Raw genomic sequence first — 22,328 nt, forward strand, 5'->3', positions numbered from 1 at the left:
AACACCAGCGCTGCTCCGGCAGCGAGAGGCAGCCGCTGCAGAGGAGTGCGAAAACGCCAGCTGGCACCTGGCGACCCATAGCCCAGAGCACCTTAATCTTTTTAATTAGGCAAATCTCTGGGGCTCAGTGCCGGAGCTGTGACTTTTGCTCTGATTTAATGTTTCAGCATGTCAAGGCCCCTTTTTGCACTAAACACTGCGCTCGGGGCTGGCCTGTTCAGGAAGCCGTGCTGCAGCAGCTGGGGGGGGGGCAGCACCCGCTTCAGCCTACCGGCAGCAACCCCCCCACCTGGCTTTACGGGGCCAGTTACCCCCCACCGCCGCCGGGCCCCGTTTCCCGGGACCAGCCTCCAGCCCGCCGGACCCTCCAGGAACGCTGCAAGGACGACGTGCACGCTGCGGTGGCCTTGGGGGTGATGTTTATTGCGAGCGGCCCGAGCGCCGCTCCCGCCACGCCGGGCAGGCTCTGCCCCTGCTTCGGGGCCAGCGGCGGCAGAGCGGCGGCTGCTTGCGCTTACCCTCGGCACCAGGGTCAACATCAGCCTTCCGCAGCATTTTTTACAATAAATAGTTAAAAATGCATGCTCTTAAAACAGCACGGGGCGGCTACAGGCGGCGCGGGGGCGTGTAGAGCAACGCGGCGTGGCTGAGGGTGAGCGCGGCGGGAAGGCGGCGGCGGGAGGATGGCCGCCCCGTGCCGGTCGCTCCGGGCACGCAGCACAGAGCGCCTCTCCGCCGCCGCACCGCTAAACCGGGAACGCAGGGGTGGCAAGGCTGCCAGCTGGGAATGACCGCGGGATGCTCCGTCCTGCTCTGCTGAGCCCGCGCTGCGGCCGAGCCGTCCCCGCTCCAAATCCGTGCCTCCGGCTGGCGAGCGGCACTGGGGCTGAGCTCTGGGCGCTCTCGGAGGATGCCCGGGGGCCAGGCACCGCCAGGACCGGGGGGCTGCTTGCACAGCTGCACGCCGGCCCAGTCCCGCCGTGGATGGAGCTGTCCTGCCATTGCCGCCCGTCCGAGCCTGCTGAGCCCGGGGAGAGGCGTTTGCTGGCTCGGCCGAGCGCTGGAGAAGCACGTTATTTCATCTTCCCACATTCAAGTGTGAGCCGGCTTTGCAGGAGGAGCCAGCGGACATGTTTGTGGTGCCGGCGTGATTGAGCGGAGCGGGGACGGCTCCGGTGAAGGACCCCGGTTGCGGTGCTGCTGTGCTGGTGTGCGAGAGCCAGGCCTGCGCTCAGGGAAAACCGGGGAGCAGTGTGAGGTGTGTGTGCGCGCGGGGGGTTGCGAGGGCTCAGCTGTGCCGCGGCCCCAGAGCCCCTGCTTCAGGCGAGCGAGCGCAGCGCATCCTCCTCGCGCTGTCGCGCCGCTCACGCGCGGGCGAGCCGGACGGGGTAGGCGACCATGTGGAAGCTGTCCCAGGCAAAGAGCTGCCGCTCCGCGGGGTTGTAGTCCACCATGCTGAGGTACTGGTAGCGGTTCTGGAAGGGGATGCTCAGGGGCCGGCTGGTGCCGGTGGCCGTGTCATAGGAGAAGTTGACCGTGGCGTTGGGGACGGTGTAGCTGCTGATGGTGTACAAGACGCCGCAGATGACGAAGGCGTTGGCCACCGACTGCTTGCGGATGTTGGTCTCCCAGCTGCGCTGGATCTCCAGTGTCTCCGGGTCCAGCTTGGACAGCACGATGGCCCCCTTGGCCTTCTCGGTGCTGTAGATGACCCAGAGCCCCGTCTCATCCACCGCCAAGTCGATGTCTGTGTAGCCGCCCCAGGAGTAGGGGTACTGCCCGTGGTAGCCGGCGCCGGGGATCTCCTTCTCGGCCACGATGGCCTCTCCCCGCAGGTCGTACTTGGCCAGGAGGCGGGAGCGGCGCTGCTGGAAGTAGAGGCCGCCGCGGTAGACCACGGCGCCGGTGCTCTCCAGCGCCCGCGGCAGGATGTGCACCTTGGCGGGGTAGCCCTTGCTGAACTGCTCAGCGTCGTCGTACTGGAAGAGCTGGCGCACCTCGGTGCCCACCGTGTCCACGCGCCACGTGGTCGCCCGCGTGAACGGGGGCACGGGCTCCGGGTCCTTCATCCACACACCGTACTTGCCGGCGATGGAGTCCGCCTGGCCGAAGACGACGGGCTCCCCTACCCACACCAGCTCACCACAGCCTGCTTGGGGGACAGGGGAGGAGAGAAACGCGTCGCTGCTCCGCCGCCACAGCAGCCGCCGGCTCTGCCGGGGGGTGGCATCTCCGGAAAGGCGCCAGGCAGTGAGCGAGGGAGCAGCGGCGGTGGAGAAAGGTCCTTGAGGGGCGTCCCCGCAAGCTCCTTCGGGGCAGGGAGCGGGAGGGCAAAGCTGCACTCACGAGCCGGGGCCATGCAGCGCCCCGGACAGTTGGTGCTGGCAGGAGCCCTCGGGCCAGGGAGGGAAGGGACGCGGCTGTGAGCACTGGGAAGGGAGGAGGGAAAAGGAGCGAAGAGGGGCCCAGCAGAGGAGGAGATGGAGAGGGGAGGACACAAGGTGAAGGCACAGAGGCTGGTCCCGGGTGGCAGGGAGGACAGCGGCAGTGTGAGCAGCGGCGGGGGAAGGAAGGGGCGGGCAGGGCGCGCGGTCGGGCTGGAGCAGGGCCGGCAGTACCCGAGTCCTCGGCGCCGGCGCGGCCTTGCGCCGTCTCCTGCAGCAGGCGGGAAGCGGGAACCTCCATCCTGGCCGACTTCAGCTCCTGGTAGTCGACGGTCTGTGGGTCCCAGCGGGAGGCTGCAGCGGGGAGAAGCAGCACCGTGGGCAGCAGCCTGGCTCGCCACGGGCACCCCCATCCCACGCGGAGCCACCCCCTCCCAAAAGCGGGGAGCTGGGGTCGATGCTCCTTGGAGCCGGACCCTCATCCCTGGGGGCGAGGTGGCTCCCGCCGGGAGCAGGACGGGCGCCGGCATGGCCCCAGCCCTTACCTTGGCCGGAGCCGTGCAGGGCGTCGCGGAGGGGCCCGTCGCCGCGCGGGGGGCAGCCCGCCCGCAGCCGGGCCAGCTCCCGGGCGCTGCTCTCCAGCCGCCGCCGCAGCTCCTCCTTCTCCCGCTCCAGCCGCCCCTTGTCCTCCTCCAGGCGGGCGGCCGCGCGCCGCAGCTCGCCGCAGGCCCGCGGGCTCTCGGCCACGGTGGCACCCGGCTCCCGGCTCTCCAGCAGGCTCAGGCGGGCGGCCAGGGCGGCCAGCTCCGCGCGCAGGGCGCCGCCGGCCTCGGGGCAGCTGGCCTCGCTGGGGCTGGCCACCGTGAAGGAGTAGGTGCAGCGCCCGGCGCCGTCGTCGGCACGCCGCAGCAGTGCCGGGTCGGCGCCCGCCGCCAGGCCCCCCCACAGCAGCAGCCAGGCGCCCAGCATGGTCCCCCCGCGCCGACGGCCGCCTGCACTGCCGCCCGCCCCGCCGGAGCCGTGTGCCTTTATAGCCGCCGGGGCGGAGGGCAGAGGGTCGCGGCGGCGGGGCGAAACAGCGGGAAGCTTCCAGAGCTCGGCCTCGGCCTTCGCCAAGCGGCCGCCAGCGCTCCCGGGGGGCCGCCGCTCCCCCCTCCAACTCCCCCCCTGGCCTCCCCGGCGGCGCTGGCTGTGCTCCGGCAGCGCATGGCCAAGTATGCGCCGCAGCGGGCCGCGTGCCAGGGCTGCTGCACCGAGCCGCCAGCGCACGCCGGCGCCCGGGGGCTTCCCCAGTGCCCGAGCGTGTGCGTTTTTTGTTTTTCAACATTGTTTTTATTGCCTTGGGTTTATGTTTGCGCAGGAGCCGGGAGCACGCAGCCGGGAAGGAGCACGCTTGGGGCAAGACGGGGCTCTGCAGGATGTGTCCCCCCCGTGTCGCTTTAATGTCTGCAAAAAGCAGCGCGGCAAAAAGGGACCTCGGCGTCCGTGCCGCTTCCCGCGGGCCCTCAGAGCACCGCTCCGTGCTGACACCTCCGGGCCACGCGGGCAACGCAGAGCCGGGCCGGCGGTGCTGCAGAACGGCCGGGTCGGAGGCCCGGGCTCGTGAAACGGCCTGCAGGAGCCCGCGCGCGGCCTCGGCCCCTCGGCGACACCGGGGCTGGCGCCGCTCCCCCGGCGCAGATGCGCTCAGCGAGGGGAGGCCTGAGAAAACAACACATGGAGAATCACTTAACGGCGTGATCGGGGAAAAGAAAAAAATAATAACAAAAAAATCCCTCCCCGTCGGCTTTTACTACGTTTGTTTCCCGATTCTTTTGAACGCAGCCCAGAAAAGGATCAAACTCCCTCAAACACGCTCTCAGAACGGGGGATTTAGGACCACGCCTGCTGCCAGCGGAATGTGCTTGCGGCCACCACCAGGCCCCGCCCCCGCGCCACCACGCCCCGCCCCCGACTTGACCACGCCCCGCCCTGGCCCCGCCCCGCCCCACCGCCCGGGGCCGGTCGATAGCTCGGCGCTCGGCGCGGCGCGCGGCGCGTCGAGGCGGTCGATGGGCCAGCTGACTCGCCGCCGCGGCACCGGCCATTTCCCGGCGGGGCGGCGCGGCGCGGCCCGGAGCGGAGCGCGGTGAGGGCGGCGGCTGGCGCCTGGGCTGCGGGGCAGAGCCCGTGCCGAGGCGCGGGTCTGTGCGGGCTTGGCCGTCGGCGTTGGCGAGGCCGCGGAGGGGGGGTCGGCGGGGCGCGTCTGCCCGCGGCCCGGGCTGCGAGGCGGCGTGAGCGGCAGAGCGGCCCTGTGTCCCCCTCCAGGCGCTGCGTCGCTCCCGCGGCTCCCTCCCCGGGCCCGACGGGCCTCCCCCGGCGGGGCCATGCCGCCCAAGTTCAAGCGGCACCTCAACGACGACGAGGTCACGGGCTCGGTGAAGAGCGAGCGGGTAAGTGCCGGGCGGCGGGGCCCGCGGGGAGGCTGCGGGGAGGTGCCGCAGCGGCCGGGCTGAGCGAGCGGTGCTCCAGGCCGCCCTTGCCTGCGCGTCGCCCGCAGCGAGACCCCCCGTAGGGCCAGCATGCCCTTGGGGGGCCATTGGGCGGCTTTCTGGTGGGGCGGCAGGCAGCCTCTGCCCTGGGGATCCCCCTTTTGGAAAGGGAGCTGGCTGACCCCCTCACCTGGGAGGGGGCATGCGCTTGGCACGCGCCTGTGCCCCGGTGCACGTCCACGGTACGCTGGCCTGCCACACGGGCCGTCCTGCGTTGCTGAGGCAGACGTTACCTTCGGAGAGCTGCGACTCCCCTGCAGCTATGAAACCATAACTGTTTCATTTGCTTCGATTGAGCAATTTTGTTGTTCTACACTTGTCTCCTGCAGTTTGGGAGGAAGAATGTGACTGCGGTTTGCCTTGCGCTATTTATACAAAACAGCGCTTGTTGTTTGCCGACGCAGGCTGTTGTTTTTGTAGCAGGGCATATTGCGGAAGGTGGGTAGGTGTTAGCAGCCTGGCTACCAGGTGTTTGGTTAGGCAGCGGGTTTACACGATGTGGTGTTTGCAGAGCTGGCAGGTCGAGGGAGGCTGTGCTGCATGGATCTCCTCTCCTGGAATCGCTCCGCTGTGTTCACAGTGCTTTTCTGTAATTGGCCTTTTTGCAATTCTGAAGATCCTGCCCCGTGGTGGGACCCCAAGATTTATCTGAGTTACCCTGTGCCATTAGCTGCCAGGCCGATTCGGGGTAAGTTTTAGATCCCTTTGCTGAAAGGGCTTGTGCTACCGCAGCACTCAGCCAACAGGTGCCGGAAGCCAATATCACTGTTGATAATGAAATTTTGTTAATGTTGATAATGAAATTTTGTTAATGAAGGGGCTCTCCGTGCAGTTAATCTAATCTCTGTTGTTAAAAACAAAACAAACCCCATTAGGAACAGTGACTGTTTGGAGAATTTGTTTCAGTTCCTTCAGGTCGCGTTTACCGCTGTGAGAACCCAGTGGGCTCCTGTATCCTGATGGGAGCTGCCTCTAGGCAAAGCTTGTCCTGGTCACGTCGCAGCTCTCCTCCCCAAATAGCTGTCTGAAAGACTCATGTGAAGTTACGCTGCGTGCGCCGTGCTTTACAGCTGAATTTTTCTCCTGTCACTGAGGTCCCTTTACATTCCAGGCTTTGAAATACGGGTCAAAATGGTACAGTTGCCTGTTTCAGACTAAATGGATTTAACTTGATGTGCCAATCCTGGGGTCACACAGCGCTTAAACCAAGTTTTGGCTGTGGTCTAAAATGTTGCTCCGGCTCACGATTGCTCTCAGTGAAATGAGGATCCTGTGCTGCCAAGAGCAGTTCTCTCATCTCTTGAAGGAAATGATGGCTTCAGCTCACGGATGGTCTCACAGGTTGCTTAAGCCGATTGAGCGAATATGACAAAGCTGAAGTGTAGGTAGGCTTCAGAATAAAAGCACTGCATTTGCAGGTGGGAGCTTAAATTTATGCATGGGGAAGCAGCATCCGTTAGTGCCCCAACGGCCGTGTTTGTGTTGCTGGGCCCGCACATGTAGGGTGCCACTTCCCCTCTCGACTATTTTTAAGCCGAAGTAGCTATTACTGGCACCCCTCAGCCTGAGTGGCGAATTCATGTTGCCACAGTATGAGAAATGAAATCTAGTAATATCTTCCTCATCCAAAACTTTCAGGTACAAGTGGGATTGTGAGGTTGCTTTTAAAAATCAGCCTTCGTACCAATGGGTAAGGTGTAGTGGAACAGCAAATCTGAGCTCAGTGAATTGCTAAAGAGAGCAAGCTGAGAGAGGTGTGTGGTTGCTGAATCAGGATGTGTATTTGGGTGGGAAGAAGAGAATTTCATGATCTCAGATCCTGTCCTGCTCTGAACATTGCAGGAAGACACGTGCAGGAGGCAGAGTCCTTCCGTGTGAACCAGAACAGGTAGAGCACTCCTGCTTCCCAGTCTGTCTGTAGCCTTCACCTCCCTGTGCAGATTGGAAGGGCCAACTTGTCCAGACATGGCATATGGGGGAGGCCAGAGTCTGTTTCAGTGTTATTGTCCTTCTTGGATGTGGCGTCATCAGACGGCTGGAAAAACAGCATCCTCTGAATCAGCAGTAGATCCAACTTCCCATGTGGATGGGATACTCCAAGATGGTTGTAGGCGATATGAAAGTTTTGAGCTGCTACCACTGATGGAGTGTAGTGCTTTGGATCATCCCTTGAGCCGAGAGGGCTTTCCCACCCCAGCTGGCACGAGCAGGGACTCTGCCTGCTGCTTTCCAAGGCAGGGTTCAACACGCTGACGGAGTGGCTGCTTCCTGCATTGTGGGAAGGTATACCGATGCTTGGAAGAAAAATAGGATCTGAAGCTACATAAGAAACGAGCAGTTGACACAAACCTATTTTGGATCAATGGCAGTAATGTGAGAGTTGTCCCAAAGCAGAGCTGCAGAGCTGTGTAGCAGCCTGTGTTTTATAGAGATGTGTGCTTGTGTCCTAAGGCCTGGAGATGTGTGTGTGAAATGGTGGCTGCTTATTGACGAGCTGGGTTTTTTCTGTGTTTGCAGAGGAACCTTCTAGAGGAAGATTCGGATGAAGAGGAAGACTTCTTCTTGTGAGTTTCTGAATGGACATCGTAGGGAATGGGATGTCTTAACTAACTGAAGGTCTGAAACTGGAGGTGTTGAAAATCTTGCCAAATAGGCGGAGGCTTCTTGTGATCAAAACATTTGATACCTTTGAGATGATCTCCTGGAGCTTTGGCAGCAAGCATGAATTAAGACTTAGCAGATGTGACCTGTATAAAACTGGGGCACCCCATGTATTAAGACATGGGAGGGACTGATGGGAGGCATAAGAAAAATCATTCATCCATCCACAGGGCTTTGTTTCTCTCTTGCCTGTCTTTGAGTCCCCTGGTTTAAATGTATGTTTTCATTGTATCTTCCATTAATATTGCTCTCTTTTCTGCCTGCAGGAGAGGGCCTTCTGGACCAAGATTTGGACCCAGGAATGACAAAATCAGGCAGTAAGTTCTTGTTCCCTAGTGTCACATGGACAATATTTTATTCTGGCATTACAAGCTCTTGCTGTTCCCTTACTAGAGTATGCCTGTGTAGTTCTCAGTATGAGCATGGCTTTGTTTCTCCTCGTTGTGGTTTTCCACCCTACCTGCCTTCAGCTAAGGGAAATCTCAAATTTGATTCAAACTATCCAGGAATTGTGTGTTAAAGCAAGTAAAGGGATAGGCTGGTAGCATAGTAGCACTGTGGAGTTTCCAAAGCCTGTGCTGTATTCTAATGATAAACTATTTCATGCTTTTACACACCTCTTTTTCTGGAGCATTAACCCTCAATTTTAAACTTGAGCTAGCTTGCTGCTCATGTACCCTCTATTTTTATTGTTTCATTGCTTCTTCCTTTACTCTGCAACTCCCTCCTCAATGTTTCAAGAAAATGAGTGGTCAGGAATAGCTAAGGACTGTTTTTTTCAGGCAGCTGCTGGTCTTCTGGCCTCCTCTTCTCTAGGTGAAAACTTTATCTGCATGACCTGGAGATGAGCAATGACTCAATGGGATCAAAGCAGCTGGACAAACAGGAAACCATTACATTACACTGGCTGTAACAGGGCAAGAGAGGAGGAGCAAACACCCTGGTAACAGGGCAAGAAGGAAGGAGGAAACACCCTGGATCCTTCTCCCAGCGAGTCATTTCCTGGGTGGTGCTTGTGATGAGCTCCAGTTTGCCTCATGGTTTCCTATTGGGGATGTGATACTTAATGGAAGGGAGAGGATATTCACAGAGCCCTGGTTGCTGAACCTTGCTTGTGCTGTGCCATTTCCTTTGCTCGCAACCCTGGTGCCAGAACAGAAATCAGTGGGAAGCTGATGACCAGGTGTTTAACAGACTGGTCATTTTGCTTGCAGCCTCGGAGTCGCTCTTCATTAGGGATTTTTTTCATGCCAGGAAGAAGCCAATACAGCTCTGAGATGACTCATTGCCTGCGTCAGCTATAGGCAATGCTTGATTGTGTGCCTGCTTACCACGTTATCTTGAATCACAAGGTGCACTTGAGTTACAGAGGAGACAGGATGGTGGTCACTCTGCCCTGAGTTTACAGAGGGTCTCTGCTCCCTCCTGGGTGCCAGGATGCTGTTAGTAGAGCAAAACACATCGTTATGGCAAGGTGGTGTGGAGAAAGCCTCCCTTCCAGTGCAGTGCCACACTAGTATGAAGTAAATGAAAAAAAATGATAATTGTTGCTTTTGTGAGTGGCTCCCTGCCCCCCCCCCCCCCCCCCCAACAAAGTGGAGAAGGGGTAATGGCTACCCTTTAGTCCTCCTGTTCTGGAATAGGATTACAGAGTATCTTCTGTCTTCCCTTTGTGGTGGAGGAAAACAAGAGCTCTCCTCCTCTTGCTGTCTTGGCCATCCAGAAGGGAGCAGGGACTTGGGCTATGGGAGTTTAAGGGAGCTAAGGAAGAATGTATTTTCATGAAGGATAAAACAGCAGCTGTGAAGAGGAAGTGAAATGAAAGAAGAATTAATCCAGGAGCTGGTGGGTTCAGCTAGTTCACAGGTGTGATGTGACTAATGTCCAACATATGAGCTTTGGCCTTTGCCAGAGGTTGCCTCTCCAGCCATATAATTGTCGGGACCTGATATGGAGAATGTCCCTAAACCTTCCCTTGGGGGAGCAAGTGGCTACATCTATCTGGGCTCTCCAGGCCATGCATAGTAGTATCTATTTTCCACTTTCATCAGTGGAGATTGCTCTGTCCATAAGCACTTGCAGTGTGTAGTACTCGCTTCTTGTCAGGTAGCTTATTATTACATTTCTGATCAGACCGGCCTTTGTGCTGGATGGAGCGATGCCTGGTCTCATAATGGTACAGATCTCTTTTGTTTCAGTAGAGGAGAAAAGGTCTTGGGTTGTTGCTGAGGTGCTATAAAGAAAAGACATTTGAAGGAGAAATTTGAGTATTTGGAGAGCTGAGGCATAGTTGGGCAAAGCCAGAGAGACTGGAGCTGTGCAAGGCTGGAGGGTACAACATGTGAAGATAAGTATAAAAGGAGACTGGGACGAGGACTGGGCAGAGGAAGAGGTGATGGGATCATGGGAGCAAAGCTGTGGAGCATACTGAATGTGAGAGGTAAGACTAAAAACATTTTCTTGCTGTCCTTGGCAGCAAAGGGACCTGGGTCAGCATGGAGAGTTTGGTGCAGAGACCCTCAGGGATGGCTCAGCTGCAGGAAGTGATTGTTGGGAATACTGCAAACTTTGGAGGGAAAAGAGGAGAGCTAGAACCAGTGATAATGATAGGAAGAAATGTGACAGTCCCCTCTGTGCTGTATTTTGCCCTGGTATGTCTGGAAGTTCAGGCTCTTGTCCCAGAGCAGGAGCCTCTCATCACAGGTTATCTTTTCTACACTGTTACCAAAATCCCTCCCTTTTCTGTGCTGCTTGAGTCCCTGGAGAGCACATTCACCACTGACACTTGTGCTTTCAGGCAACTGTGCTGCTGAGTTAGCATTCCTGGTCGTGCTGCAGATGCAGCTCAGCACACTGATACAGTGCACCCAGAGCCAGATCTTGGTCCTCGCGATATCTCTGTTGCGTTGCTCGGGGTGGCCGGCATACCCAGTCCCAGCTCCACAGGCTCTGGGAACAAGCTGAGGAGGGGGGAGAGTTTGGGGAATGGCTTGAAGGCAAGAGTTGACGGTTGCTTCCCAGGCCACTCATCACAGGAGGATGGGTGCCCTGTGGGCCCTGTAGTCCAGGCTTTCATTTAGAAATGATGCTGAGACCATATTGTTGGGCATCGTTGCTAGGTATTATCCTTTCAAGGACCAGAAGGTCTCGGGGAGGACCAGAAGGCCTCAGAGCTGTGTTGAAGCAGCAACTTAAAAGCTGTGACTTGTAGCACAGCTCAGTGCTGATACCCCATCGTTGAGTTTAGCAGAGATGCCCGTGGGGCAGTGTCTCTGCAGACAGCCGTGCCCCAGTGAGTGCTCAGAGGTCGTGCTGCTGCAGCTGCACCGGCCTCCTGCCTTTGCAACGGTTGAGTAGCTCGGCTCTGTCTCCAGTTCCCTTTTTCCTGGATTACTGCTACAACAAGGGGTGTTTTGGTGTAATTTTCCCCAAAATACACATAGCGCTATTAATACCAATGCATAGCCTGGGGTGGAAAATAGGCGTGTGTCATGCTGGTTGCGAGCAGCTGGCTTAAAGACAGCAGCGAGTTAGAGCAACAGGTCCTGCGGGGTGTGCGTGACCTGGTCCTGGTGTTTGAAGCATGCGGCACTGTTAGCCCCGTGGCGTGATCGGCCTGTGGAGTTTCTCGATAGCTAACCCAGTGGAGCCAAAATGGAAAGGCTTATTCCTCCTGCTCTGAACCAAGCAAGGCACATGAAAGCAAAGACTAGACCAAGTTAAATGCCAGTGGATCTCTTGTTGCTGCGTTGACAGGTGTGTGGTTACTATCCTTGTTAAAAGCAGTGTATCTGCACTCATTAACATGAAGCAGGACTTACAGGAGACGTATTTTGTACTTTTGTCTTAATCCCTTTCCTGGCAGGTGTTTGTTCTACTTCATTTCTCTTGGAAATCTGACAGAGTACAGATGCGGGAGTGAAATATGTGAAATCTGTATGTCAGAAGCCAATAGCTCCCCTACAGCAAGTGTGCTTCTTATTAGAAGATTCATTCTTTCTTGCCAAATAAAATGAGGAAATGTTTTGTTCTTGATGTGACTTGAGTTTCCAACCTCAAGCATGCAGAACTAGTGGGAATTGTTGAGTTTGCCCTGAGACTGCATGACTAATGCACAGATCTTTCAGCCCCATCCCGGAGAGGCATTTTTGCAGGAGTGATCTGGCTACCGGTGGCTGAGGCACTATGTGGGACCCCGGAGACTGGAGTTCAGCTCCCTGGCTTGGTCCTCTCCTTTCTGCTTGTTCCTGGGTTCTCCCTTCGTTCAGATGTGAAAGGGTATCGGGGTGCTCAGATGACTCCATTTTCAGTGGGAGTTTAACCCCTAGGCATCTATGAGAGTTTGAGCCTTGATTTCTCCACGTCTCCATTCCCTATCTCTGAAATGCTTTGTTTCTCTCAGCTGGAGGCTAACAGCGTGACCAGGCCGCAGATAAACAGCGAAGGCACACAGAGTTTGGCATGCAGCTCCTAGCTCCAGTGAAAAGAGGTGGGATGCTGAGATGCAACTTGTGCAGTATCATCTGAGCTCCAAAGGGCCTTCTAAATACTGGTACACAGCAGAGCAGCTTTAAGTTACCTGATGTCCCAGTTTGCCTCTAATGTTTCAGGGTACCTCGGACTGCAGCAGCATTGCTGCAGGCTCTGAACCGTGTGGCGCGGGGATACCAGTAGCATTGCATTGTGCTGCATGTTCCTGTGTGTGTTGTATCCTTGTCTGCTTCCACTTGTTAGTCACACCAAGAAACTTGGTTAGAAATCTGTTGTGGGAGGAAGTCTTTATTTTGAAGCCAGTGAATGGTTTTAGAAATATTTGCATCCTGAAAATGTAGTTTTCTGCCTATTAACTCCGAGGCCTTAACATCATTTTTTTTGCCAAGTTAGCTCGTGTGGGAAAGCAGATGTTTCTGCTTTTCCTCTCTCACCCTAAGTGTGGCAGCTATAACAGTTGCTTGCAATTGTGAGCTTGACTTGTCTGTTGTGCCTAGGTAGAGAGATTCCCTGGCAGAGCGTGCCTCCTTTCTGCTGAGGCGTGCGAGGCCCCATACGTCCCGCGTGGGACCGGCGCCTTTGCCCCTCCAGCTGGCAGGGATAAAACGTGCTTCCTGGGCAGCGACTGGCTGGTTCCTTGGTGCCACCTTCACCTTCTGCGTGTGCCACACGGTGGCAGTTCTGCCACTTGCCTCTTACCTTGTAAAACAAATGATGGATCAAAAAAGTTTCATGGTTGTGAGACAGGTTTCTACGGAGAGACACTTGGGGATTATCCAGGCCTTTCCCCATCCAGATAAGAGACTCCTGACAAGTGACCGCCTGCGATGTTAAAGGCAGGAACAGCCCCCGCGTGTCCCAGGTGTGTGTGCAGAGAGACACTGCTCCCACGGACGTTGTGATGCAGCACAGGAAAAGCCAGGTTCTTTTTTATGCCATCCTACATAAAGCAGGTGCACTGCTGGAGTCCAGCATGTGCCATATGAGGGCTGTTGAGTCAGAAATTGGCTTCAAAGGGTTTGTCTGTCTTTTCCAGCTCCAGAAGCCGCAGTGCGGTGGCTCTACAAAGCCGACCTGAAATGCCAAGCTGGGAAGCCCCTCCGTATTGCTGTGTTCCCAGCTCTTGGGAAGGGAAAAAAACTTTTCTTCTGGTGGCTTTCCTTGCTTGTTTTTGGAATGATAAGTAAATGTTTGCAAGGCATCAGCTTTCCCACTGAAACCACTGTTGGTCATTGCAGCTGCTGTTTACGCGTGTATCTCGGTACAAGCGTCTGCTCAGTGAGAGGCTGTGAGGGAGGCAGGAGAACTAGGTCAGTGTGAACCAGAAGTGGGTGGTTTTTTACCTAGAGGCATCGTGGCTTATGGTGAGAGTGGTGGGACAGGATCTGCAGCTGCCCTGTTGACTGGCCTTGGGCAAGTTGCTGCCACTCTTTTGGCTGGATGACGACTCCCTGCGTGTTAATGCTGGGCATTGGGCTACTGTAAAGACCTTGATTTGGCAAATAGCATCTCTGAATTTCTGCATCTGTGAGATGCTGATGGGGGGAAGGAGAAAATTCTCAGTGGGTCCAAAGAGGATGAAAAGGTTATTACTGGGTGATTTGGGGAGCAGGAGAGTGTAGATGCTAGGCAGGTGTGAATGATGAGATGGTAGCAATCCTTCTTTCCCTTAGGGGCACCAGTGGTGCACTGTTAATAGGAGGTGCCTATTTCCAGAAACATGGGGACCTGCTGAAGTGGCCTAGCCATACTACATGTTTTGTAAATGCTAGATGAATTTCAGTATTTCTAAAGTGCTTAAGTGTGTTTGATCAATGCAACCTATGAAGTCAAACATCAGACTTTACGCAGAGTAAGTGTCCTGGGGTTATTTTCTGTTTCGTTGCCCTGTGCATAGCATTGCCTCCAAGTCATTGCTGCTGCCATTTATTTTCTGAGCATGGTATGTCTCAAACCATGTAGTCTCCCTAGGGCTCCAAGAAATTTCTTATTTCCATCTCCAGGAAAATAAAAGTGTTTTTAGCTCCAAAACATAAACCAGAATGTAGCAGTATTTTTCCACTGGGAGAATTTTTCTCTCTTAACAATGTGGCTTTTTTATGGAGTGAATAAATACATTTATAATAAACCTGCGGGTGTGATTTAGGCTACTGTTCACTGAAATGACTACCCACAGAGTTGCATAACCTGTAAGAAGTTGGATTATAACAGTTTGGTTTAGTTCATGTTAACTGTTTCTTTACTGTCCTTTTGATGCCCCCAGCACTGTGTTTCATTTGGCAACTCACTTTCTGGAGGGGGGCAGCACATCTCCCTTTAGTTTTTCTCTAAGTTGTTTAGCAAAGGTATGGTGCTGGGTCCTGGCATATTTGGAAAGATAAGGCATGATTTCCCCTTTGATGTGGGCTCTTGTACAGCAGAGGAGCCCACCAACAGCAGTATGCCTTTTCTTAGGATATTTGTGTGTTAAAGGTTCCATCACTCTCCCAGGTATTCCAATGTCCCAGCAAGCATTAAAGCTGTTTGGTTTAAACTCCCAGACAGACACATGCTTGGGATGGTGGTTCTTGCACTCATCATGCTTTTGGATCACCCTTCCTGCACTGTCACAGGAGGGTGTCCAACTTCTGCTGGCTTTCCACTGCTCTCTTTGAGCCCCCCTTCTGTTCCCTTGCCCTGCCTGGCATTGCCAGAGATCAGCCCTGCACGGTGCTGCATCAGGAGACGCAAGCCACTAGCTTTCTCAGCGACGTCCCTCTGCTGTTGTTCCCTTTGATCTCGTTGGTGAGCTCCCTGGATCCTGGCAGCCTGGGCAGCTCTGCGTGAGGGCTGGCGCTGCAATGCGCGGTCGGTGGTGCTTGCTTCCTGCCCCTCACTCTGGCTTTGCTTTGCTCTAGTGTCCAGAACCAGGTGGATGAAGTCATTGATGTTATGCAGGAGAACATCACGAAGGTGATTGAGAGAGGCGAGCGGCTGGATGACCTGCAAGATAAATCAGGTGCAATGCCGAACACAGTTCCCCTGTCTGTCTGTCCTCTTCCCCTTTGCTGGGCTGGGTTATCAGGTTCCAAATCCGAGAGTGCCTAAAGGCAGGCTTGGCCTCATTCCATGCGGGCTTTTATTTCCAGCCTTCCTAAGAACAGTGTTTCCCAGCCTTGGGCTGCAGATCTAACTTTCTGCCTACATTTTCCTCTTTCCACTTTCACCTTCTGCTGCTCTGCACAGCCCCAGCCCAAGTTCACTGGTGCCTATAAGTTGCTGGATGGTGCCTCATCTTGGCTTGGTCACTGAGCAGCCTGGGTTTGGGCATCTGATCACCCCTCAGGAATTGATCCCTGTTCTATCACTGCAACCGATCTTCAATCTCCTCCTGCGTATGCAGCTGCCGGCTGGTACTGGGCTGTCCTGATTCATGTGTGGTCTCAGCAGAGCCCAGTGCACTGTTACTGCAGTGATATGGGACCAAACTTGTAAGAGATTTGGGCACGTAAATGCCAAGGGCTTAGTTTGGAGGTGTTTGGACACTGTAATCTGGTTGGCTGTTGAACTAGCCTAGATTGGTCTGACTCTCAATGGCGCTGAGCACTCCAGCTGTCTGTTTGCTCTCTGGTTTGCCAAGTGCAATCCCTCCCTCAGAGGGCAGCCAGTGCAAAGGGGGCTCAGTGGGACCCTGCAGCCTTGCGTGTGCTCTCAAGCAAAGAGTGTTGGAATCTGCCATGGCTTTGGTGAATCACGCTGTGGTTGGGTCTCTTCCCCTATTGCTAAGTTTATTGCTTGAAACTAAGTGGAGTTAGTGGAACAAGTGGATGCTTTGTGTGTGTGCTGCTGAACTGCCTCTTTTCTTTCTTTTTCAACAGAAAGCTTATCAGACAATGCAACAGCTTTTAGCAATAGAGCCAAACAGCTTCGAAGACAGATGTGGTGGCGAGGCTGCAAGGTGAGTGAGAACTGAAACAGGTGGGGGTGGGCTTCTTCATGCAGATCCTTCAGTCCTGGGTTGAACAGCAGGGTCACTTTGGGTGCCAGGAATACGAGGGAGCGAATAAGGTGTAGGAAGTGCCTGTCCTGTCCTGTGGGTTTGCCTGTAACAGTATGAACAAGGGAAGGCTCAGTGCGTTGGAGGTGCCCCTAGAGATGGTGCGTGGAGCTGGCAGGAGGCAGCTCTCCTGCTCAGTCCTTGGGGAAGCCAGGGTCCAGTTAGCCGAGTTGGATGCTGGCCCTGTGAGATGAGGGTGTGAGGTGCTGTGCTCCTGGCAGGATGATTCGAAGCTGTCCTCCCTCCTGAACTGCTTGCCTGATCCTGCAGGGAGAGCATTTTGCCTCTGAGTTGGCAGGACCCCCTTTCTCCACTCTCTTCTGACGGAGCCAGGTCTGCCCAGGCCAAGGCATCCCCTCGGCAGGGTCGCAAAGGAGTTGCAGGATCTTCTGGGTCAGTTTGTGTATGGCGATATGCAGATGTGTGTGACTGCCCTATTTGTCATGGGAACTAGCTGGCTGCTTGAAAGCAGGTACTGCTGGGGCCTCTGTTCTGCGAGGGGGCATCCACACTCTAGGATGTGGGACTGGTTACCTGGCCTTCCCCACTAGAGGAAGAAGCTCTACTTTTTAGCTGAACAGATCAGCATCTGTGGGCTGGAGGCCAAAGGCTCCATTCAGGCAGAAAGCAGCTACATCTGGCATCCCCTGTAACCCATCTTTGTGCTTCTTCTTGCAGATGAAGGCGGTCATAGCCCTGGTGTCAGTCATTCTCCTGCTCGTGACCATCAGTGAGTAGCTTCAGGTCATCCCAGCTATGTCTGGTGTTGAAATGTTCATGGCACTCTGCACCATGCATGATGCTATGCTGTCACTGTCCCTGGGAGGGAAAGCACCTGAGCCATTCCTGTTGGGCCCCATGCTGTGTCAAGCAGTAATACGTGGTGTCTGTAGCCTACACCATGCTTCTGCTCTGCAAAGTTTAAATGTGCGCACAGAGGAGCTGGCTCAAACCAAGTCCTACTGTTACTAAAGAAGGAGGGGTAGATACAGCCAAAGCTGTGGTGATCCAGGGTTAGCGCCAGCCAACGCAGAGGCTACATGGCTTGTAGAGGGAGATGGGGGAGTTTCAGACCAGAGCAACGTCTCCAAGGGCGTCTCCACATATGCAAGCCATTTTGCAATGGGTTTGCTCCCAGCAGACATTCCTTTCCTAAGCTGCTGGGCTGCTTAATTTTCAGCAAGGAGCTGGCCTGGAGACTCTGCTGTTGCTCCCTGCAAGTTGGTCCTTTCCGGCTTCTCCTACTGAATAGGTAATAACAACCAGAGTGTGTTTCTTCCAGGCAGGGAAGTAATTCAGCCCTCTGCCTGCTGAGTGACATGCTCCAAGGATCCAAGCAGCCCAGCATGGGAGCGCAGTGGCCCTGGAGGGAGGCTTTTCTCCCGTCAGCTCTGTAACAGTTCCCATGCGGCCCTGCAGCAAAACCAGCATGGCCTGTTGTCCTGCCGATGCACAGCTGGGAGCGGAAGTCGCTGAGCTGACAGCAGGGTGGGAGCATTGTAGAGGGACAGGCTGATGGAAAATCCCATCTGGTTTCATTTTGGGAAGCTGGAAGGAGATGAAGGTGGCAGGGAGTGTTGTCTAGTGTGTGTGAAGGCAGCAGATTGCATTGGCGTGAGCTTGGAAGCATGCTTTCCCTTACAGCTGCTTGTTGTTTGTGACTAAAGAAATGTGGGTTTTTTTTCTCTCTGACAGTGATTGGTGCTGCATTCAAAGGCACGTGGCTGAGAACTTTTCTTGTGTGTTTTTCAGTACCCATAGTCCTGAAGTACTATTCCTGACTGGGCAGCTGGAAGCTTCAGTGGAGCTGGCTCTGGGATAACCAAACTGCTGTGTAATTTAAGTGAAATATCTGTATATAGCTTTGAAGTCATTTTCCTCAAAGGAGCGAGAAGGCGGTGGCAAGTAGCCAGTTCTAACAGAGCATTTCGAGAACTGCCAAATGACCCTTTTTTTGGTCAAGTACCTGCTCCTGTTGTTAGACATTTTTTGTAACAGAAGATTCAGTTCCCAAACCACCCATTTTGCTGAATTCTGTGTCTCTGCTTTGGATCTAGCTACTTGCCATTATGGTTTATCTGTATATACGGTTAAGTTGTAATGATACCTACAGTTTGAGCAATTCCCCACTGCCTGCTGTGGAGGGCAGAAGGGACTCTGTCCTTTCCTCAGAGCAAAGGAGGGGAAACATGTCTTAAAAAAAAAAAAAAAAAAAAAGTACTATTATGTTACAGGGAACTGACCCTTCTGTGAAGAACGGCAAGGGTGTTGTTTTTCTCATGTTCAAAAAAAAAAAAAAAGAAAAAGAAAAAGGAAAAAGTAATTAGGTTTTACAAGCCAGAAGACTTTCTGATCCTGCCATGGGAATGCATAAGCTCAGTGTTTTCAGTATTGCTGCTTACAGCTGTGACTAAAGACATTCCAGTAAACCTATTTTTGACTGTACATGTGGAGTTCCTGCACGTCTTTATAATGTTTGGGGGGGCTTTCAGGGCTCTATACTGTCAGGAATCCCTGGGAAAGGGCTGTTTCAGTGTTTTCTTAAAAAGAAGTGAGAGGAGTGTGTAAAGCCCAGCTCTCTAATAGACAGCCCAATGGTACAGGAGACACGGCAGGAGTATGACAACTCTCATGCTCCTTAAATCAGTCCAGGATGAACAGAGCCCACTCGATATTCAAAGCCCTTGACCTTGCTGTGGTTGTCGCGGTCCTGAATGCTTCTCTGATCTGGTGGGCAGGAGGATCTTCCCAGAGATGCATTGGGATGTGGGGGCAGGTAGGAGCCCCTGTGCTCCTGCTGAACAAAATAGGAACCAAGCTCCTCCATCTGCAGCTGGGACTGATGCGAAGGCCAGGGAAGCGGGCACATATGGGTGCAAGAGCTGTGCAACCCTCTGTCAAGATTCTAGGCATGTCTCTGTGCCTGGAGGGCATTGCAGGGGCCTCCTGCATCAACACGCTTGCAGGACCCCCTCTGAAGCCCTGCTCACAGCATGGACAGCCTGAAAAAGAGGAGGCTGCGGTTGTTACCTTCACTCCTGGTCTCAGGCATTCGGTGGCATTTCTGCTTGCCCGTTGTCTTTAAAACCCTCGTTTCTTCTGGCTCTGAGGCTGGGACTTAAGCAGAGATCAGACTCTTCTGCTTCTTTATTTGCTACCTCTTTGTTGATGAGAGAGGCATTGTCCTGCTTAGCCTGTGTCTGAAGTGGTGTTAGAGAGGGGAAACAGTGCCCCAGAGAATTCCCAGTGGCACCTCCTAGCCTCCTCATCTGAGCCTGCCTCCAGGCACAGGACCTTGTGTACAATTTCCACCTGAGTGGTGCTGCTGCTCCATGCAGAGAAGGGGATTAACAGTGAGCACAGCAGGCTGTTAGATCCGATTACAAGCACCACTTGCCCACTTGCTAGTAAGTAGATAGAGCTTTTCCCTTTGTGGGCCCTGTTTGCTCCAGGAGGTAATCAGAAAGCCAAGCTGGCTTTTTCCTCCTAACATGTAGCCAGGTTTTAGGATCCTGAAGGCAAAATCATGCACCCAGTGGAATGGATAAAAATCATCTTGCTTATGCCTTTGGCTACTCCCCACCTGTTAGGGATTAAGAGGGTAAATGAAGAGCAACTGTGCCTTCAGGGGGTTTGCAGGTGTCTTGGGTATCTGGTGCCTTCTGCCAGACTGGAAAATGAGTTAATAGCACTGCAAGCCCATGTAATGCCTGGGCTGTGCTTGCTCGGTACTGCACGTCAGGGCAGACTCCACTCCTGCTGCTGGAGAATCTTGCCACCACCTCTGGCTTTCCCTGCCAGCCCCATCTTGCCTTTGCTGCTGCCGCCCACAGAAGGAACTTAGTGCTGCAGGACAACATTGGGACTTCATATCCACATAGGGGCCAGGTCTGAGCAAAACAAGCTAGTTTTGCAGTTGCTTGCTAGAGGTGAAGTGTTGCTATAAAGCTAGGCTGAGGGCCTTGGAAAATGGATGCTGGTAGGACCGAGGCTTCATGGCAAAGCTATTTTATCAAATAAGTCGATAGTAGTTGCAGAATTTGGGAGCTCTTGCCCTCCCCTCCTTGCTGCTTCTGTGAGCTAAGAGGTGGCTGATGGCTTGGTGCCCATGGGGTGATTCTGACCTGTGTTGTGCAGGTGCTGCTGGGGAAGGAAAAAAAGGGGTGTGAACTGTAGGAACCGCCAAAGCTGCTTCTGCAGAGCCCTGTCCTCTCTGGGTTTGGCAGATCTTTGTCAACAGCATGTTCCTAGGGAGTTTCCAGTTAGTGTTAAACTATCATAGTGCCTCACTGGGGCAGCACAAGCAGCCAGATGTAAAGCCCTGGGGAAGACTATCATTAGCAGCATTCCAGCGGTACGTTGCTTAGAGGAAAAGCACAAGTTTTTCAGCTGAATTGCTACAATCTATGGAAAAAGAGGCAGCAAGGTTACTTTCCTTTCTGCTAGCTTGCCTCAAGCATGCTTCTAGCTCTGCTTTAAACCACATAATGTGTCTGACCCCAGCTGTCTGCCCTGCTAGGGCCAGGGGTTGCACAGCTCAGGGTCTGTATTAGTGCTGCGGTGCAGCTTGAATGTAGTTTCCCAGCCTGGGGAGGCCCTGGAGATGTAGATGCTCCTTTGAAGAGCCAATCTGAGCCCAGACCTTGGGGACGGGAGTGGGGCAGCCTTTCCCCACAGTGTCTGGGATGGTGGAGGTGCACCAGCTGAAGGAAGGTAAGCCCAGGCCTCAGTAGGCTCTGAAGGAGGCAGAAGAGTGATGTCCATGGGTATTTTGACCAGTTGTCAAGGCTGGGAAGAGGCTTCTCTGCTGGGCTCGTCCCAGAACATTGCTGGAGGGATGGACATTCCCCTTTCCCACCCCAGGCAGCCTCCAGCTGAGTGGGGCAGGCTTTTCAGCAAGAGGAGAGATGCGTGTTTCCCCGTGCTGACACACTGTGCCTTCACAGCTGGAGCAGGGACTAAAGGCAGGTTCTGCCTGGAGCCCAGATGCTCTTACCCGTAGGCTTTGTGCAGAAAACATGGCTTTGCTGTGAAAGCAAGTGCTAAAGCAAACAGCTTTAACTATAAGTTTTAATGTAGTGTTTTAGCACCACCTGTGTCTTGTGTGTGCTACCTGCTACTTTGGACTCATTCTGTGATACTGAAGGAATTCGAGCTGGACCACCCCAGACAGCTGAGCCCGGTGAGCAGGGTCACACCGTGGCACATCTGCTTTCCTCAACAGCGAGGGCTGATTAAGTGTTTTTGCAGTATCTCCCAGGAGGCTGGGGTGCAAATGTTTGTACTTGATATGAAAGGCAAGAAAAGCTGCTGAGGCCAAAGACCAGGCACTGCCTTCAGCACCCCTCTACGAGTCGCCAGGATTGTGTTTTGATGAGTTTTAGGCTCAAGTCACTGAACGCCAGGGTCGCTGTGAGCACAGCCCTTCTTGAGAGACCAGCTGTGGCCGGAAAGTGGACCTGAGAGTCACCAGCAACAGCAAATCAACACTCCTGGTCAGTAACTTTAATAAAATTAATTGGACATAGGGAAAGATTTTTCAAGGCTGATAAGACCATTACAATATCTGATCCCTGGTATGTTACAGAGCAGTCCTGCTCACATTTCTGAACCCTACCTTGGTCTTTACACTATAACCTATGCAGTCCCACCATGAACTGATCACCAGGAGAACTGTAGTGACTGGAAAAGGGTCATCATTGCGAGCAGTGCCAGGGAGAAGCTGTCTGCATGCCTTGGGCTTGGTTTTCATTTTGATGTTGTGAAGGAGATTTTGCAACAAAAACAACTCCTCCACCCAAGCGCAGGCTCTGTTTTATGCATTCCCTCATTGTGCAGAAGACAGATCTCTTCATTAGTGGCTCTTTTCCACACGGTCACTTTCTACAAGGAACGGCATGTTTTGGCTGAAGGTGTGCATTCCTTGTCCAGGGCTGGTTCCTTTCTCCAGGCTTGCTGGTGTGACCAGTGGAGCTGGCACCCTGGGGTCCCTCAGCCTGGGGCACAGAGGCTGCAGAGGTCTGTGGTGGTCCCACAGCTCTGAAGCAGGTGGGGAGAGGCTTCACCCACCTGGCACTGGGACCTGCTCTGACTAGGAGGGGAAGAAGGAGCCACCCATGAGTGGTTTGCAGAAGAGGAGCTTCGTGTGGGTTTTGCAGGGGTGGAGGGGGAGGCCTGGCACACCTGCCTTGCTGCTCTGCCCATACTGAGGCCCCGCTGCAGCCT

The 22,328-nt window shown here is 54.4% G+C and overlaps 2 protein-coding genes across 4 annotated transcripts; one reads left to right on the forward strand and one right to left on the reverse strand.

Annotated features, from left to right (window-relative positions):
• Window positions 1-402: 402 nt before the first annotated feature.
• Window positions 403-3,648, reverse strand: MYOC (myocilin). 2 transcript variants are annotated; one of them, XM_026123324.2, is made up of 3 exons: window positions 2,930-3,648; window positions 2,619-2,738; window positions 403-2,149 (listed from the first exon to the last, which is right to left on the reverse strand). In XM_026123324.2, exons 1-3 carry the CDS (start codon window positions 3,351-3,353, stop codon window positions 1,365-1,367), a joined length of 1,329 nt encoding a protein of 442 aa, XP_025979109.2. In that variant the 5' UTR covers window positions 3,354-3,648; the 3' UTR covers window positions 403-1,364. The 2 variants fall into 2 exon arrangements, with proteins under 2 accessions (XP_025979109.2, XP_025979108.2); XM_026123323.2 differs by having other exon boundaries at window positions 403-2,152.
• A 728-nt stretch (window positions 3,649-4,376) lies between these two features.
• Window positions 4,377-18,548, forward strand: VAMP4 (vesicle associated membrane protein 4). Of its 2 annotated transcripts, XM_064515700.1 has the most exons (8): window positions 4,377-4,512; window positions 4,692-4,816; window positions 7,433-7,479; window positions 7,843-7,893; window positions 14,965-15,065; window positions 15,925-16,004; window positions 16,782-16,833; window positions 17,856-18,548. In XM_064515700.1, the coding sequence occupies exons 2-8, from the start codon at window positions 4,751-4,753 to the stop codon at window positions 17,882-17,884; spliced, it is 426 nt and encodes a 141-aa protein (XP_064371770.1). In that variant the 5' UTR covers window positions 4,377-4,512; window positions 4,692-4,750; the 3' UTR covers window positions 17,885-18,548. The 2 variants fall into 2 exon arrangements, with proteins under 2 accessions (XP_064371770.1, XP_025979207.1); XM_026123422.2 differs by having other exon boundaries at window positions 4,392-4,816.
• Window positions 18,549-22,328: the final 3,780 nt, after the last annotated feature.

This window comes from Dromaius novaehollandiae, chromosome 8, assembly GCF_036370855.1.
Source record: "Dromaius novaehollandiae isolate bDroNov1 chromosome 8, bDroNov1.hap1, whole genome shotgun sequence".
Lineage (NCBI taxonomy): Eukaryota > Metazoa > Chordata > Aves > Casuariiformes > Dromaiidae > Dromaius > Dromaius novaehollandiae.

Coding starts and splice junctions, on each gene's coding strand:
- MYOC (XM_026123323.2), bottom strand. CDS start 3,353: ATGCTGGGCGCCTGGCTGCTGCTGTGGGGGGGCCTGGCGGCGGGCGCC. Junction 2,739..2,929: donor CCTGCACGGCTCCGGCCAAG/GTAAGGGCTGGG, acceptor TCCCCGCTGCAG/CCTCCCGCTGGGACCCACAG. Junction 2,153..2,618: donor CGCCGGCGCCGAGGACTCGG/GTACTGCCGGCC, acceptor CTGTCCCCCAAG/CAGGCTGTGGTGAGCTGGTG.
- VAMP4 (XM_064515700.1), top strand. CDS start 4,751: ATGCCGCCCAAGTTCAAGCGGCACCTCAACGACGACGAGGTCACGGGC. Junction 4,817..7,432: donor GCTCGGTGAAGAGCGAGCGG/GTAAGTGCCGGG, acceptor CTGTGTTTGCAG/AGGAACCTTCTAGAGGAAGA. Junction 15,066..15,924: donor TGACCTGCAAGATAAATCAG/GTGCAATGCCGA, acceptor CTTTTTCAACAG/AAAGCTTATCAGACAATGCA.